The 16,560-nt window shown below is 49.2% G+C and overlaps 1 protein-coding gene across 1 annotated transcript in view; it reads right to left on the bottom strand.

Moving 5' to 3' along the window:
- ZFAT (zinc finger and AT-hook domain containing) overlaps positions 1 to 16,560 on the bottom strand; it is a 145,011-nt gene that overhangs the window by 109,066 nt on the left and 19,385 nt on the right. Inside the window, 2 exon segments of the mRNA XM_060243200.1 lie at positions 3,146 to 3,194; positions 3,196 to 3,320. Coding sequence (XP_060099183.1) covers positions 3,146 to 3,194; positions 3,196 to 3,320 — 174 coding nt within the window.

The raw sequence follows: 16,560 nt of genomic DNA, 5'->3' as shown, positions 1-16,560 counted from the left end.
AAGGCCTCGGTATCTATGCCCTGTTGTTGGCCCTCCAGAGGAACTGGTTGGCCAGTGTGTGAGACAGGATGCTGGACCAGAGGGACCACTGATCTGATCCAGCAGGGCTCCTCTGATGTTCTTATGAAGGCCTCTGTCTCTCTGCCCTGCTGTTGGTCCTCCAGAGGAACTGGTTGGCCAGTGTGTGAGACAGGATGCTGGACTAGATGGACCACTGGTCTGATCCAGCAGGGCTCTTCTTATGTTCTAATGAAGGCCTCAGCCTCTGTGCCGTGTTGCTGGTCCTCCAGAGGAATTGGTTGGCCAGTGTGTGAGAAGGGATGCTGGACTAGATGGACCACTGATCTCGTCCAGCAGGGCTCTTCTTAGGTTCTAATGAAGGCCTCTGTCTCTCTGCCCTGTTGTTGGCCCTCCAGAGGAACTGGTTGGCCAGTGTGTGAGAAGGGATGCTGGACTAGATGGACCACTGATCTCGTCCAGCAGGGCTCTGCTTAGGTTCTAATGAAGGCCTCAGCCTCTCTGCCCTGTTGTTAGACCTCCAGAGGAACTGGCTGGCTACTGTGTGAGACAGGAGGTTGGGCTAGGAGGACTACTGGTCTGATCCAGCAGGGCTCTTCTTACATATGCACTATACTGAAACATTAAGAAGAGAGGCTAGGTAAAAATAAAACTGAGAGAGGGAGAAGACATTTTTACTATCAGCACAGTAAAGCTTAATTGGCTGAGGGGGGAAAAACCCGCTGCTCATATTTCTTTACAGATTTTCATGTCAAACTCCTAATAAATTCCAAATATGATGGAATTCTGCATTATAAACACATCCATCTTTCACACAAGCTTTAATTTTTCATCTCCTGTTTTCTGGAAAACAAGAAGCCGAAAACTCTCCAGGCTCTGCACCTTCTCTTCAGTGCTCAAAGCCAGATGATGCAATCTGAAGTTTGGTCTCAGCAAGGCAGATGCAAGATGTCCTGGCTATGTGGCTGTCCCCTGCCCTGGAAGGGCCAGGCTAAATCTAAACCACTTCTGCTCACCCCTTGTGAAGAAGGAGAAGGGAGAAGAAAGAAAGAGAGAAGAAGAAGATATTGGATTTATATCTCGCCCTCCACTCCGAAGAGTCTCAGAGCGGCTCATAATATCCTTTACCTTCCTCCCCCACAACAGACACCCTGTGAGGTAGATGAAGATATTGGATTTATATCCCGCCCTCCACTCCGAAGAGTCTCAGAGCGGCTCACAATCTCCTTTACCTTCCTCCCCCACAACAGACACCCTGTGAGGTAGATGAAGATATTGGATTTATATCCCACCCTCCACTCCGAAGAGTCTCAGAGCAGCTCACAATCTCCTTTACCTCCCCCCCCAACAGACATCCTGTGAGGTAGATGAAAATATTGGATTTATATCCCGCCCTCCATTTCGAAGAGTCTCAGAGCGGTTCACAATATCCTTTACCTTCCTCCCCCACAACAGTCACCCTGTGAGGTAGGTGGGGCGGAGAGGGCTCTCACAGCAGCTGCCCTTTCAAGGACAACCTCTGCCAGAGCTATGGCTGACCCAAGGCCATGCTAGCAGGTGCAAGTGGAGGAGGGGGGAATCAAACCCGGTTCTCCCAGATAAGAGTCCGTGCACTTAACCACTACACCAAAGAAAGAAAGACATGCTGTTTGCCTCAGGGTTTTCTTGCACGTTCAGGGGTGATCCCGGGGCAGATTAGTTTAGAAGCATTAACTTGGTTTGGAACCTTTCAGCCCCTTTACCCTCCACCTGCAATTTCACCGATCTGTCGGTGCATGTACAGAACATAAGAGAAGCCATGTTGGATCAGGCCAATGGCCCATCCAATCCAACACTCTGTGTCACACAGTGGCCAAATATATATATACACACACACACACATACACACATTGTGGCTAATAGCCACTGATGGACCTCTGCTCCATATTTTTATCCAACCCCCTCTTGAAGCTGGCTATGCTTGTAGCTGCCACCACCTCCTGTGGCAGTGAATTCCACATGTTAATCACTCTTTGGGTTAAGGACTTCCTTTTATCTGTAATCGACTACTCAGCAATTTCATCCAAAGCCCATGAGTTCTTGTATTGTGTGAGAGAAAAAAAAGTACTTTTTCTCTACTTTCTCCATCCCATGCACAATCTTGTAAACCTCTATCATGTCACCCCGCAGTCAACGTTTCTCCAAGCTAAAGAGCCCCAAGCATTTGAACCTTTCTTCAAAGGGAAAGTGTTCCAACCCTTTAATCATTCTAGTTGCCCTTTCTGGCACTTTTTCCAATGCTATAATATCCTTTTTGAGGTGCGGTGACCAGAATTGCACACAGTATTCCAAATGAGACCGCACCGTCGATTTATACAGGGGCATTATGATACTGGCTGATTGTTTTCATTCTCTTCCTAATAATTCCCAGCATGGCGATGGCCTTTTAGAAAGAAAGAAAGAAAGAAAGAAAGAAAGAAAGAAAGAAAGAAAGAAGAAAGAAAGAAAGAAAGAAAGAAAGAAAGAAAGAAAGAGAAGAGAGAGAGAGAGAGAGAGAGAGAGAGGAGAGAGAGAGAGAGAGAGAGAGAGAGAGGAGAGAAAGAAAGAAGAAGAAAGAAAGAAGAAGAAAAGAAAGAAAGAAAGAAAGAAAGAAAGAAAGAAAGAAAGAAAGAAGAAAGAAAGAAAGAAAGAAAAGAAGATGAATTTATATCCTGTCCTCCACTCTGAATTTCAGAGTCTCAGAGCAGCTCAAATCTCCTTTTCCTCCCTCCTCAAAGAAACTTTGTGAGATGGGTGGGCTTGAGAGAGCTTTTTACAGTATTCGCCCTTTCAAGGACAACTCCTGAGAGAGCTATGGCTGACCCAAGATCATTCCAGCAGCTGCAAGTGGAGAGTGGGGAATCAAACCCGGTTCTCCCATGTAAGATTCCGCACACTTAACCACTACACAAACTGAAAACCCTGTGATGTCAGCTGCAACTTGATGGCACATTCCACCACCATGTGACTGCACAAAAGCAAAACACACATAGGCAAGGTGCAGGAGCAGAACAGGCTCCGGAAATGATGGGAAACATTTGGGGGTGTTCAATGCACTCAATTTACTTTCTGAAATAAAACCACTCCGACTATATTCCTTATGGTTTACCTGGGATAGCTTCGTGGGCTGTCAAAACCACACTTATAATAGGGTTCTTAAGCTCCCGAGACCTGGTCCGCTTCCTTTGCCAAAAGGGCTCTTCTCCGTCCTCTGCAGCGTGGCCTCTTAGTCGCTTTTTCTCCCTCATCTTCCGTCCTGTCAAGGTCAACGTCAGAATCATTACCTAAAGAGCAAACATCAAAGAGAACATAAAAGGAGGATAATGTGCATTTCCCTTTATACCGCAGTTGACGCCGTGGGTAGCTTGGCGAGGTGGACGGTTCTGTCTTCGAAAAGGAAAATGGCTTGTAAAAACCCCCCAAAAACCGAGCAGAAATCTGGCTAATATTAAACTACCAAGAGGTGGGAGAAAGAAACTATTCTGTGACACAAGGCGGCTGTAAACCACAATCCAGGAGAACTAGGGGGTCGATAATGCAACGTGCAATGCCACGAGTCAGCCAGGGCTCAGCGATAAGTGAGGCTCCCTCAGAGGAAGAGGAGCCCTGTGTAGCCAGCCCAGAGGTGACAGAAGCCAATCGGCAGGAAAATGAGCTTCAGGATTCACAGCCAACAGCTGTTGCAGAGCCAGCACCAACCTCCGGCCCCGCCATTCCCAGTGAAGAACATAAGAGAAACCACGTTGGAGTACTGTGTACAATTCTGGTCACCGCACCTCAAAGAAGATACTATAGCACTGGAAAAAGTGCAGAACAAGGGCAACTAGAATGATTACAGGGTTGGAACACTTTCCCTATGAAGAAAGGTTAAAACGCTTGGGGCTCTTTAGCTTGGAGAAACGTCGACTGCGGGGTGGCATGAGAGAGGTTTACGTGATTATGCGTGGGATGGAAAAGGTAGAGAAAGAAGTACTTTTCTCCCTTTCTCACAATACAAGAACTTGTGGGCACTCAATGAAATTGCTGAGCAGTCGGGTTAGAACGGATAAAAGGAAGCACTTCTTCACCCAAAGGGTGATTAACACATGGAATTCACTGTCACAGGAGGTGGTGGCAGCGGCTACAAGCATAGCCAGCTTCAAGAGGGGATTGGATAAGCATCTGGAGCAGAGGTCCATCAGTGGCTATTAGCCACAGTGTATTGATGGAACTCTCTGTCTGGGGCAAGTGATGCTCTGTATTCTTGGTACTGGGTGGGGGGGGGGACAGTGGGAGGGCTTCTAGTGTCCTGGCCCCACTGATGGACCTCCTGATGGCGCCTGGTTTGTTTTGGCCACTGTGTGACACAGAGTCGGCCATTCCCAGCCTGGCAATCCTGATTGGCAGGAGGGACCTGGCAACCCTAAGTGTGAAGTATTACCAAGAAAGGGATTGAAGATAAGCCATCGTAGAAACCTGTTGTGCAACCTGCATGTAGACGACCTGGGTTTAACATCTCTCAATGAAAAAGAGAACAAGCAAAACAAAAATGCAGACCTGAAGAAAGTGCAGGCAAAATAGCATTCTAATAATTAAGGGTTTGGAGAATTTTCCTATAAAGAAGAAAGAAGTAGAGGCAGTGTTGCTGAGTGGGATTGCACGGAGATGTAGCAGGATCTATGAGAGAGAGAAACAGAGAAATTGTATTCCAGTTTGGTGTAGTGGTTAAGTGTGTGGACTCTTATCTGGGAGAACCAGGTTTGATTCCCCACTCCTCCACTTGCAGCTGCTGGAATGGCCTTGGGTCGGCCATAGCTCTCATAGACCTTCTTCCCCTGTAGTGGTTAAGTGTGCAGACTCTTATCTGGGAGAACCAGGTTTGATTCCCCACTCCTCCACTTGCAGCTGCTGGAATGGCCTTGGGTCGGCCATAGCTCTCATAGACCTTCTTCCCCTGTAGTGGTTAAGTGTGCAGACTCTTATCTGGGAGAACCAGGTTTGATTCCCCACTCTTCCACTTGCAGCTGCTGGAATGGCCTTGGATCAGCCATAGCTCTCATAGACCTTCTTCCCCTGTAGTGGTTAAGTGTGCGGACTCTTATCTGGGAGAACCGGGTTTGATTCCCCACTCCTCCACTTGCACCTGCTAGCATGGCCTTGGGTCAGCCATAGCTCTGGCAGAGGTCGTCCTTGAAAGGGCAGCTGCTGTGAGAGCCCTCTCAGCCCCACCCACCTCGCAGGGTGTTTGTTGTGGGGGAGGAAGGTAAAGGAGATTGTGAGCCGCTCTGAGTGGAGGGCGGAATATAAATCCAACGTCTTCAATGTCTTCTTCTTCTCGTCTCAAAATGCTAGAATGTATGATAATGAAATGAAACTGATCAACAGTCAGTTCAGGGCCAACAGAAATACATATTTCTTCATGCAGCACCCAATAAATAGATGGAATTCATTGCCACAGAATCTGAGCTGCCTGCTCTGGGTCAGGAAATACCTGGAGATTTTAGGGAAGGAATCTGGGGAGGGCAGGGTTTGTGGAGGGGAGGGGAGGGACTTCAGTGTGGTATAATGGCATCGAGTCCACTCTCCAAAGCAGTCATCTTTTCCCAGGAGAACTGATCTTGGTTGTTTAAAGATCTACTGTAACAACAGGAGATCTTCGGGTGTCACCTGGAGGCTGGCAACCCTACAGTTTGGTGTAGTGGTTAAGTGTGCGGACTCTGATCTGGGAGAACCGGGTTTGATTCCCCATTCCTCCACTTGCACCTGCTGGAATGGCCTTGGGTTAGCCATAGCTCTTGTAGAAGTTGTCCCTGAAAGGGCAGCTTCTGGGAGAGCTCTCTCAGCCCCACCCACCTCACAGGGTGACTGTTGTGGGGGAGGAAGGTAAAGGAGATTGTGAGCCGCTCCGAGACTCTTCGGAGTGGAGGGTGGGACATAAATCCGATATCTTCTATCTTCTACATAAAGTCTTCTATTTTAAAAAGTATTTTTGCCAGGATTGCATAAAACTGGCTTCCATAACCACAGGCAGAAAGATTTCTGGAAACGAACACTGGCGATGGCTATCGCCCTTGTGTCCTGGTTGGGAGTCTGGCTGACCCCTGCCAGAGGCAGAATACAGGGCTGGGCAACCCTGTGATTGATCAAAAGATGACACGGTGCTTATGTTCTGGAAAAGGGGTGGCCAAACTTGCTTCATGGAAGAACCACATCGAATAAATGTCAGATGTTTGAGAGCCGCAAGACATGAACGCCAGATGCTTTGAGATCCACAAGGAAGGATTGAGATCCACAAGGAAGGAAGGAAAGGTGGAAAGAAAGCAAATAGTGGGGGTGGGAGGAAGAGGTGGAAAGAAAGCAACTTGAACTATCAATGCATCCTCCAAACCATCCGCTGGCTTGACTTCTTTTCAAAGAGACAAATGTCCAAGCCCAGAGCTGGATTAACGATTAGGTCAAGTAGGCACTGGCCTATGGGCCCCCAAGCCTTTAGGGGCCCCGGGATGGCTTTTCCCTCTGGTTCCCCCCCTGCTTGCAGCTCTCCCAGCTAGCAACTGAGCCGCTCTTTCCCAACTTGCCTGCTGCGGCTGCTGCTGGTGTCGTCGCCAAGTTTGCTTCTCTCTGCCTCTCCCCTGCAGCTGTGTCAAAGGGGCTTTGGAGAAGAGGCCTGCAGGCTGCAGTGGGGGTTGTGGGTGGCGGGGCAGGTGCTCTGACTCAGAGATAATTTGCGAGGGGCGCCCCCCCACCGAGATTTTGACTGCCTACAGGCCTCCACAGTGTTTAATCCGGCACTGTCCAAGCGGCCAACGGGGCCGCGGGGGCTTCAAGAGCCACACAATATGTATGAAAGAGCCACATGTGGCTCCTGAGCCACAGTTTGGCCACCCCTGTTGTGGAGCCTCCCGGAAGACGGGCAGTGACAATTCTTTCAAGGCCCATCCCGAGCAGAGTCAAGCCTTTCTAAGCCCCTTGAAGTCTAGCAGCACAACACTGCTTAAGTACAGCAGATTCAAGGGATCCGGGGAGGGTTACCAAGCCGACCACTTGACTATCCGGCCACTTCTGATCCCCACCCTCAGGCAGCCACACTCCTTCCCCTCTCCCTCTCTGCTCGGCAATCAGGCTGGGCTGAATTTGTACCGCAAGCAGTTTTAAGGATGAATGGCCAACGTTCATTAACTTTTAAAATTCAAGGATGGGTCAGCAAACGATAATGGGTAAAGGGGGGGAAGGCAATTTCTGCCAATTATGTCTCCGATGGTCACTGGAAATGTCTTTTATGTCTATTCATTTGCAAGCTGTAATTTTTTAAATGACACATTCATAAAGGATCGGGGAAGGGGAGGGGGAAAGACAGTTAGAGCTGCAGAAAAACAGCAGGGCAGGGAAAGTTGGCTGAATCCTGCCCTCTCCATCCATGATTGAGGAGGAAAATAAGGCAGCATTCATAAGAAGAGAATTACCTATTGCGGCCAGGCCAAAGCGATAAGACAGCATTCATCAGAAGCACAGATTTATGGAGCTGGAAGGGACCTCCAGGGTCATCTAGTTCAAGCCCCTGTACAATGCAGGGAACTCACAAATACCTCCCTCAAAGCTGCATTTTAAAAATAACATTTTAATAAAAGAGGGGGAAAGGGTTATGCAGGCAGCGGGCAACATTATTATTATTAAAGAGAGCCAGTTTGGTGTAGTGGTTAAGCATGCGGACTCTTATCTGGGAGAACCGGGTTTGATTCCACTTGCACCTGCTAGCATGGCCTTGGGTCAGCCATAGCTCTGGCAGAGGTTGTCCTTGAAAGGGCAGCTGCTGTGAGAGCCCTCTCCAGCCCCACCCACCTCACAGGGTGTTTGTTGTGGGGGAGGAAGGTAAAGGAGATTGTGAGCCGCTCTGAGACTCTTCAGAGTGGAGGGCGGGATATAAATCCAATATCTTCTTCTTCTTCCCAGGCTCCTTCCCGCTCCCAGTAAGCTAGCCAGTGGGGGAAGCCCCGCCCCCACGGTCACCATGTGACTTTCCACCTCCAGAGGCTTCAGACTCCGCTGGGAAAGGCTTCCACTTGGGATGGTGTGTCTGCGTCTTTAAGGCTGAATGGGGCCAGGGGGAGCAGGGAAACAACATGGCTGCTCTCAGTGGCTTTTCAGAGGTCGTTTGCATAGGAAAGGTAAACTTGAACCTTTGGTTGCTCTGTGTTACTTTGAAGAACTTGGAAGTACAGCAACTCGTGAGTAGAGATGTCAATCCCCCACTTCAGAGAAACAGGGGAGAGGGAAATGTCTGCTGGGCACTTCATTATTCCCTATGGAGACCAATTCTTATAGGGTATAATGGAGAATTGATCTGGGGGTATCTGGGGCTCTGGAGAGGCTGTTTTTTGAGGTAGAGGCACCACATTTTCAGCATAGCATCTATTGACTCTCTGCAAAATTCTCTCCGTGTTTCAAAAAGATTGGAGCAGGGGGCCCAATTCTATGAACCCCGAAAGAAGGTACCTCTATCCCTCATTATTTCTAATGAAGGGAAGGCATTTAAAAGGTGTGTGGTTCCTTTAAATGTGATGGCCAGAACTCCCTTTGGAGTTCAGGTGTGCTTGTCACAACTTTACTTATGGCTCCACCTCAATGTCTCCTGGCTCCACCCCCAAAGTCTCGACTCCACCTCCAAAGTCCCCAGATATTTCTCGAATTGGGACTTGGCAACCCTACTTTTGGCACAGCACAAGATCGAGCAGGGGATTCAAAAGAAATGGGTAAAACGCAATCCCTCTGTTCCTCTCTCTATAAATGACCTGTCTGATGTTAACTATAGGACAGGATCCTTAGCTTACGAGTGTTATAAACCTCTACAGAGTGCTGTTACCCTGCAGCTTTCTCCAGCTGCCCAGGCCTGCACAAGGCCATGGCCATTTCCTCCAGAGCTCGGCTAAGAGTTCTGTCTGCTCTGATGGACTCAGACAAAGGACCCCTCCCTTTTTGCTCCCAGGACTTTTATCATCTCTCTTTTCTCCACCCATTTAACAAGTCAGGTTGGGGCAGGGCTTTTTTTGTGGCAGGAACTCCTTTGCAGATTAGGCCACGCCCCCCCGATGTAGCCAATCTTCCTGGAGTTTATAGGGCTCTTAGTACAGGGCCTCTTGTAAGCTCCTGGAGGATTGGCTACGTCTGGGGGGCGTGGTCTAATACACAAATGAGTCCCTGCTACAAAAAAAAGGTCCTGGATTGGATCGAAGAAGCCTTTCCTGAAGTTTCTAGATGTTTCTTCCTGAAGTCCTTCTGTCAGAAACGAGGTCCTGACAATGTTGGGATTTTCACGTCAGGCGCTGCATGGATCGAGTTACTCTTTTGACTTCTTCTTGCATTATTGTCATTATTATCACCAATTGTTCTCATATTTAGCCACATAGCTTCCACCGTGTGTTTGCGTATTCCTTTTTTTTTTTGTATGTATTCACTTGGAACTAACCACCATATATTTGAACAGCTTATTCTGGAACAACAGCTTAAAGCATTAACCTATTGTTAGTGGAATATTGTGCGTGAGAGCGAGCCTGCTCAAAAGTGAACACTTCTTGGTAAACTCTAGGCTTGCCAATCCCCAGGTCCCAACAGGAGTTCTTCCGCTTTCCCAGGCTCCTTCCCGCCCCCAGTCAGCTGGCTGGCGGGGGGGAAGCCCCACCCCCACAGGACCATGTGCCTTTCCACCTCCGGAGGCTTCAGTCTCCGATTGAAAGGCTTCCTTTTGAGATGGTGTGTCTGTGTTACTTGGAAGAAGTTGGCAGCAACTCGTGAGTAGAGAGGCCAATCCCTCGCTTCAGAGTCACCAGAAACGGGGAGTGGGGGGAGGGAAACGTCTGCTGAGCACTTCATTATTCCCTATGTGGAGATCGATTCTCATAGGGTATAATGGGGAATTGATCTGGAGGTTTCGGGGGCTCTGGGGAAGCTGTTTTTTGAGGTAGAGGCACCAAATTTTCAGTATAGTATCTACTGCCTCTCCCCAAAGTACCCCCCAAGTTTCAAAACGATTGGACCAGGGTGTCTAATTCCATGAGCCCCAAAAGAAGGTGCCCCTATCCATTATTTCCTATGAAAGGAAGACATTTAAAAAGGTGTGCTGTCCCTTGAAATGTGATGGCCAGAACTCCCTTGGAGTTCAATTATGCTTGTCACACCCTTGTTTCTGGCTCTACCCCCAAGTCAACTCGAGTGATACCTGGGCAAAACCTGACCCCCTCTAGTCTTTAATACCGCCAAATCTCTGTTCCCTGCTTGGAGGATGGGGAAAACTGGACCCTCCTGTTGTTTCCAGCTGCACCTAATCGCAATTCTTAAGAGGTAGCCATGGTGAGGCTAGAGAGCCGTTGAACTGACTTCCCCCTCCCTGCCTGTTCCCTGCTCAGAGAGAAACGCTTTTAAAAACTCCTGGTAAAGGTTTTATTCAGGTCAGGCCTCTACCCCCAAAAATGCATTCCTTCACACCAGGCAGCATCCTGTGCTCACGGCTGTGAAAAATGCCATCAAGTCACAGCTGATTTATGGCAACCCCATAGAGTTTTTAAGGCAAGAAATGTTCGCGGTGGTTTGCCATTGCCTGCCCTGGTATTCCTTGGAGTTCTCCGCAGCTTTTTTTTTTTTGGTAGCAGAAACTCCTTTGCACATTAGGTCACACACCCCTGACGTAGCCGATCCTCCTGGAGCTTACTGTAGGCCCTCTACGAAAAGCCATGTAAGCTCTTGGAGGATTGGCTACATCAGGGGTGTGTGGCCTAATATGCAAAGGAGATCCTGCTACAAACAAAGCCCTGGATTCTCCCGTCCAAATACTAGCCCGGGCTGACCCAAGCCCAGGCTGGTCCAATCTGGTCAGGTCTCATGCGTTCGCAGAAAACCTCCAACGCACACACGCCCCTCCAAGCAGAGGGGATGAGCTTGCCTCCTTGTAAGGGCCTGATTGAGATGAACGGTCTTCACTCCAGCTCTCCTCTGCTAAGGCCCGTTAAGCAGCCCCTTTGAACAGCTGGCACTTTGATTGGCCAAGCTGATAAAACTGAACTCCGGCATCCAGATCTGTGCGATCTCAATCCCGGTTCAACGCACACGGGATAATTTGAGGCGACGCCACGTCTGTTATCTAGGCGGCATTTGGGGGAATGTTCACGGCTCGGCTGATGAGGGAGGCGGCCGTCGGTGACATATGAATCGGGATGTTCGAAGGCATTCAGAGCCAGATTCATCCGAGCCATCGAGATACTCCGTTTGGCGGCCCTAACTGGTGCGTCTGCTGTGTGCCTGGCATTCTTAATTGGAGGGGCTCCCTGGTGTATTTTTAGCACATTTATCAGTTCCTTAATTGCCGGGCTCAGAAAAATCATTCTCTTTCCTATTAGTCCTCACAGCCCTGACCCAGATGGCCGAGGATAGCCCAGTCTTGTCGGGTCTCAGAAGCTAAGAAGGGTCAGCCCTGATTAGGACTTGGATGGGAGAACACCACGGCAGTCCAGGGTTGCAATGCAGTGGAAGGCAACGGCCGACCACATACAAACATACACTTGCCTAACTGTATTTGCAGGACATGGGAACAGCAGGGCATCTGAACCGGAACCTGAATACAAAAGCACAGCAGTTGCACAGCTTGCATTACAAGGTAACCAGCTCTCTTTTGACCAGTTTGGTGAGGAAGTTAAGTGTGCGGACTCTTCTCTGGGAGAACCGGGTTTGATTCCTCCACTTGCACCTGCTGGCATGGCCTTGGGTCAGCCATAGCTCTCATAGACCTTCTTCCCATGTAGTGGTTAAGTGTGCGGACTCTTCTCTGGGAGAACCGGGTTTGATTCCTCCACTTGCACCTGCTGGAATGGCCTTGCGTCAGACATAGTTCTGGCAGAGGTTGTCCTGGAAAGGGCAGCTGCTGGGAAAGCCCGCTCAGCCCCACCCACCTCGCAGGGTGTCTGTTGTGGGGGGAATAAGATATAGTCTCTGATTCAGAGAGAAGGGCAGGGTATAAATCTACAGCCGTCTTCTTCACTTGCAGCTGCTGGAATGGCCTTGGGCCAGCCATAGCTCTGGCAGAGGTTGTCCTGGAAAGGGCAGCTGCTGTGAGAGCCCTCTCAGCCCCACCCACCCCTCAGGGTGTCTGTTGTGGGGGGAGAAGATACAGGGGATTGTAAGCCACTCTGAGTCTCTGATTCAGAGAGAAGGGCGGGTATAAATCTGCAGTCTTCTTCTTCTTCTTCTTCTCTTGTTCCAGATTTCTGTCTATGAGAGTTCATGACGTGCCACAATCTACCAAACGTGCGCTTGGTGTTCACGAAGTCATTCCGAAAGAAATGGATTAGCTAGATCAGATGATGGTCCAGATAGTTCCACATTCCAACAACAGCCACTCAGATGCCTCCGGGAACTTTAAAGCTAGGTATGAAACGAATAGGCCTCCCCTGAACAGGCACTCTTTTTTTGGACAGAATACCAAACATCTACAGTTTTACCTGTGAGGGTGCTGGTGAGTCATCAAACAAAAGGGGTGGACGAGCCTATAGCTAAGAGTCTAGACACACAAGAAGATAGCTGAACCCCAGCAGTGGGGCCAGTACCTGAGGAGCTCACTTTGACCCTTCTTATGCCCCTCAGTGGCTATTAGCCATAGTGACTAAAGACAGCCGATGCTTATAGAGGCAGTAAACCTCTGAATAGTAGTTCTAGGAGGCAACTATGCCCTGCTGTTAACTGTGCAGTGTAACTGGCTGGCTGCTGCATGGGACGGGGTGGCAGACTAGATGGACCACTGGTTTGATCCGACATTGATCCCTCCGATGGATGATTGGCCTCAGATGATGAGCAAAAGAGTCTGACATGCTGCCATTTGGCATGCTTTTCAGGAACTGCCTACCCTGAATCTGGCACCATCTAAAGGTTATTAGCATCCGTAGACCTATCCTCCTAATTTCTAGCACCTTTATTATTTCTAATTTTCACTCTCCACACTACCTGTTAAGCATAAGAGCTCGACAAAATTGTCCTCATCTTAGTTCATTCTTGACTTTGGCAAGTTCATTCCTGCACAAACATCACCTGTGGATCATCCAACAAGGGGTTTTGCAAAGATTAATATGAAAGTGGCTTTCAATATTGTGAAGACTGCCAGGCAGAGGGGAGTGGGGGAGATACCAGAAGGAAGAACATCTCTTCTTACTTCCTGCCGGCAGTCGGGACAGCCAATCAGAGAGCCAGTTTGGTGTAGTGGTTAAGTGTGCGGACTCTTATCTGGGAGAACCGGGTTTGATTCCCCACTCCTCCACTTGCAGCTGCTGGAATGGCCTTGGGTCAGCCATAGCTCTCATAGACCTTCTTCCCCTGTAGTGGTTAAGTGTGCAGACTCTTATCTGGGAGAACCGGGTTTGATTCCCCACTCCTCCACTTGCAGCTGCTGGAATGGCCTTGGGTCAGCCATAGCTCTGGCAAAGGTTGTCCTTGAAAGGGCAGCTGCTGTGAGAGCCCTCTCAGCCCCACCTACCTCGCAGGGTGTCTGTTGTGGGGGGAAGAAGATATAGGAGATTGTAAGCTGCTCTGAGTCTCTGATTCAGGGAGAAGGGCAGGGTATAAATCTGCAATTCTTCTTCTGCAATCAGGATCCAACACGGTGCCGCAGTCAAGGGCATTCAAAACGATACAGGTCAGAAGAGTCTGAAGGCACCGTGGCAACGTGACTTCATCATAACGCTTTTATTATAAGCGTTTGATTGATGATTTAACTTTTTCAAAATATGGATATTCCGAACGAAAGTTGGACAATGAAGAAAGCTACCTGGAAGAAAACTGATGCATTTGAAATGTGACGTTGGAGGAGAATGACGGATACCGTGGACTACCAAAAAGACAAATAAGTGGGTTCTGGAGCAAAGCAAGCCTGACCTCTCCCTGGAAGCTAAAATGACTAAGCGGAGGGTGTTGTACTTTGATAAAATTAGGAGAAGACAAGAGGAACTGGAAAAGACAATAATGCTAGAAAAAGTTGAAGGCAGCAGGAAAAAAGGAAGACCCAGGACGAGGTCAGACGCACATGAACTGACGAGATGGGCATGGATGAAAGCCAGTTGCATGTCGGATTTTATGCGGTCGTCCAAACGTCAGCATCTAGCAATGGTCGTTGGCTCGTTCGTGTCCCGCACTGCCACGACTGGGATGCGGACTTTTTTGATAGTACATTAAATCCGGAATAAGAATGCTTCCGATGACTCCCACGTGTACTTTCTATGTTTGAACGCTCCGTTGTAACCGACACGTCGCAAGCGCACATCCGCTTCCCTGCGAGAGCCCACTCCAAATGATATCATTGCGCCAGCAATTGTGGACTCAGCCTTCCAACCTTCTGAGGTCGGTAAAATGAGTACCTAGCTTGCTGGGGGGGGGAAGTGTAATGACTGGGGAAGGCAATGGCAAACCACCCCGTAAAAGGTCTGCCATGAAAACTTTGTGAAAGCAGCATCACCCCAGAGTCAAAAATGACTGGTGCTTGCACAGGGGACCTTTCCTAAATGGGGGGTGGGGAGGCACATCGCCCACCTTTGCTATCTCTCCGCCAGGCAGGGAGATGGCAAAGGCAGTTCCGGGGCTTCCCACCCTCCCTTTAAACACCCAGGTGGGGTGTTTAAATGTGAGGAAAAGGCAGATCGCCCACCTTTGCTTTCTCCCCGCCAGACGGAGAGACGGCAAAGAGAGCTCCCGTGCTCCCCCCCCCCATTTAAACAACCAAGTGGGGTGTTTAAATGGAGGGGGAGGAAGATGACCCACCTGGATGACCCAAACTGGAGAGCCAGTTTGGTGTAGTGGTTAAGTGTGCGGACTCTTATCTGGGAGAACTGGGTTTGATTCCCCACTCCTCCACTTGCACCTGCTAGCGTGGCCTTGGGTCAGCCATAGCTCTGGCAGAGGTTGTCCTTGAAAGGGCAGCTGCTGTGAGAGCCCTCTCCAGCCCCACTCACCTCACAGGGTGTCTGTTGTGGGGGAGGAAGGTAAAGGAGATTGTGAGCCGCTCTGAGACTCTTCGGAGTGGAGGGCGGGATAGAAATCCAATATCTTCTTCTATCTTCTTCTTCTTCTTTGTGGTCTCCCCGCCAGGCGGAGAGATGGCAAAGAGAGTTCCTGTCCTCCCCCCCATTTAAACACCCTGGCGGGGTGTTCATTTTTTGTGACAGTCTACGTTGTTGGATGCCCATTCCAGCCTGTTCCGGCCCATTCCGGCTTTTACCCTGTCCCATTTAAATGGGGGGGGGGGGGAGAAGATGACCCACCTTTGCCGTCTCCCCGCCAGGCGGAGAGATGGCAAAGAGAGTTCCTGGGCTTCCCCTCCCTGGCCGGGTGTTTAAATTGGGGGGGGGGGGGCAGATCACCCATTTTTGCTGGCACCTTTTTTTTAAAAAAAAGCCAAGCACGATATCCCACGGTACTGCGCTTGCGCGAGTGCAGAATGCCATCTCAAAAAATGAGGTCCGGTTGAGACCTCTGATCAACCAACAACGGGACCAACGGTGCTTAGAACTGAAGGACGGAGGGATGTCTGATCAGGAAATTCGTTGTAAAAAAGCTGCGGGGTATAACAGCGAAGGGTTAGGGACGGATTTAATGGTGAGTGTGACCGCAGCCCCTGATTGGCTCGATAAAGGCAGCCGTGGCCCAGTTTGCAAGCAGCACTCCTTCTAAGCTGTGGAGCAAAAATTCTGCTTTGTGAGCTACTGGCATTAAAGCTGTGAGCTACTGCATCGATTAGTTTGCTCTGGGGCCATTCTTCCTGAGTTAAGATAAAAATGCATGAGCTGGAAGGTAAAATACTCTCAGCTCGCTCACGCTAACTCAGCTTAGAGCGAACGCTGTTTGCAAGACCTGAGCAAGTGTGTTCATGATGGGGTGTTTGGGAGGTCATGAATTCATAGGGTCGCCACAAGTCAGAAGCAACCGGACAGCACTTAACACACACACGCACTTCTAACTGGTATATGGGAGTCCAGAAATTAAGAAAGAACTGGCATAGGATTGGTTAAATGGGCCGGCCTGCAACCCTTTTAGAATCCGCAGGGAAGGGAAAGAAGACGGCTGAAGGAATGATGGAGTGAGCAAGCACTGGCAAGGAACGATGAGAACAGAATAACGACTCACTGCTTCGAAGTCTAAGAAATTAGAGAAGCTTCCCAGTTAAAAGATCTTACTGAACACAAACGTTACAGTCAACAGCTTGGGAAACACCACCATGTTATGATACCCTGGATTTAAATGGCTGAGAAAGTATGTGTGAAGGGGCGTGTACGTTAACTTCTAAATCGGCTCATTTGCACAGGTGGCCGGAACAGTTTTTAATAGTAACTTAGGACGGGTACGTGTTTGCCTTCATATTCCCCCCACCCCTTTCTAAAGGAACAGATTTCACTGCATATGGCAGCAGCAAAGAGATATATGCCTGTAGCAAAACACCCTTCTGACGCAATGCTATTGCCAGGGCTATTTTTGTAGCAGGAACTACTTTGCCTATTAGGCCACACATCCCTGATGTAGTCA

Source organism: Heteronotia binoei, chromosome 7 (genome assembly GCF_032191835.1).
Source record: "Heteronotia binoei isolate CCM8104 ecotype False Entrance Well chromosome 7, APGP_CSIRO_Hbin_v1, whole genome shotgun sequence".
NCBI lineage: Eukaryota > Metazoa > Chordata > Lepidosauria > Squamata > Gekkonidae > Heteronotia > Heteronotia binoei.
This window is presented reverse-complemented; position numbering and strand designations above follow the sequence as displayed.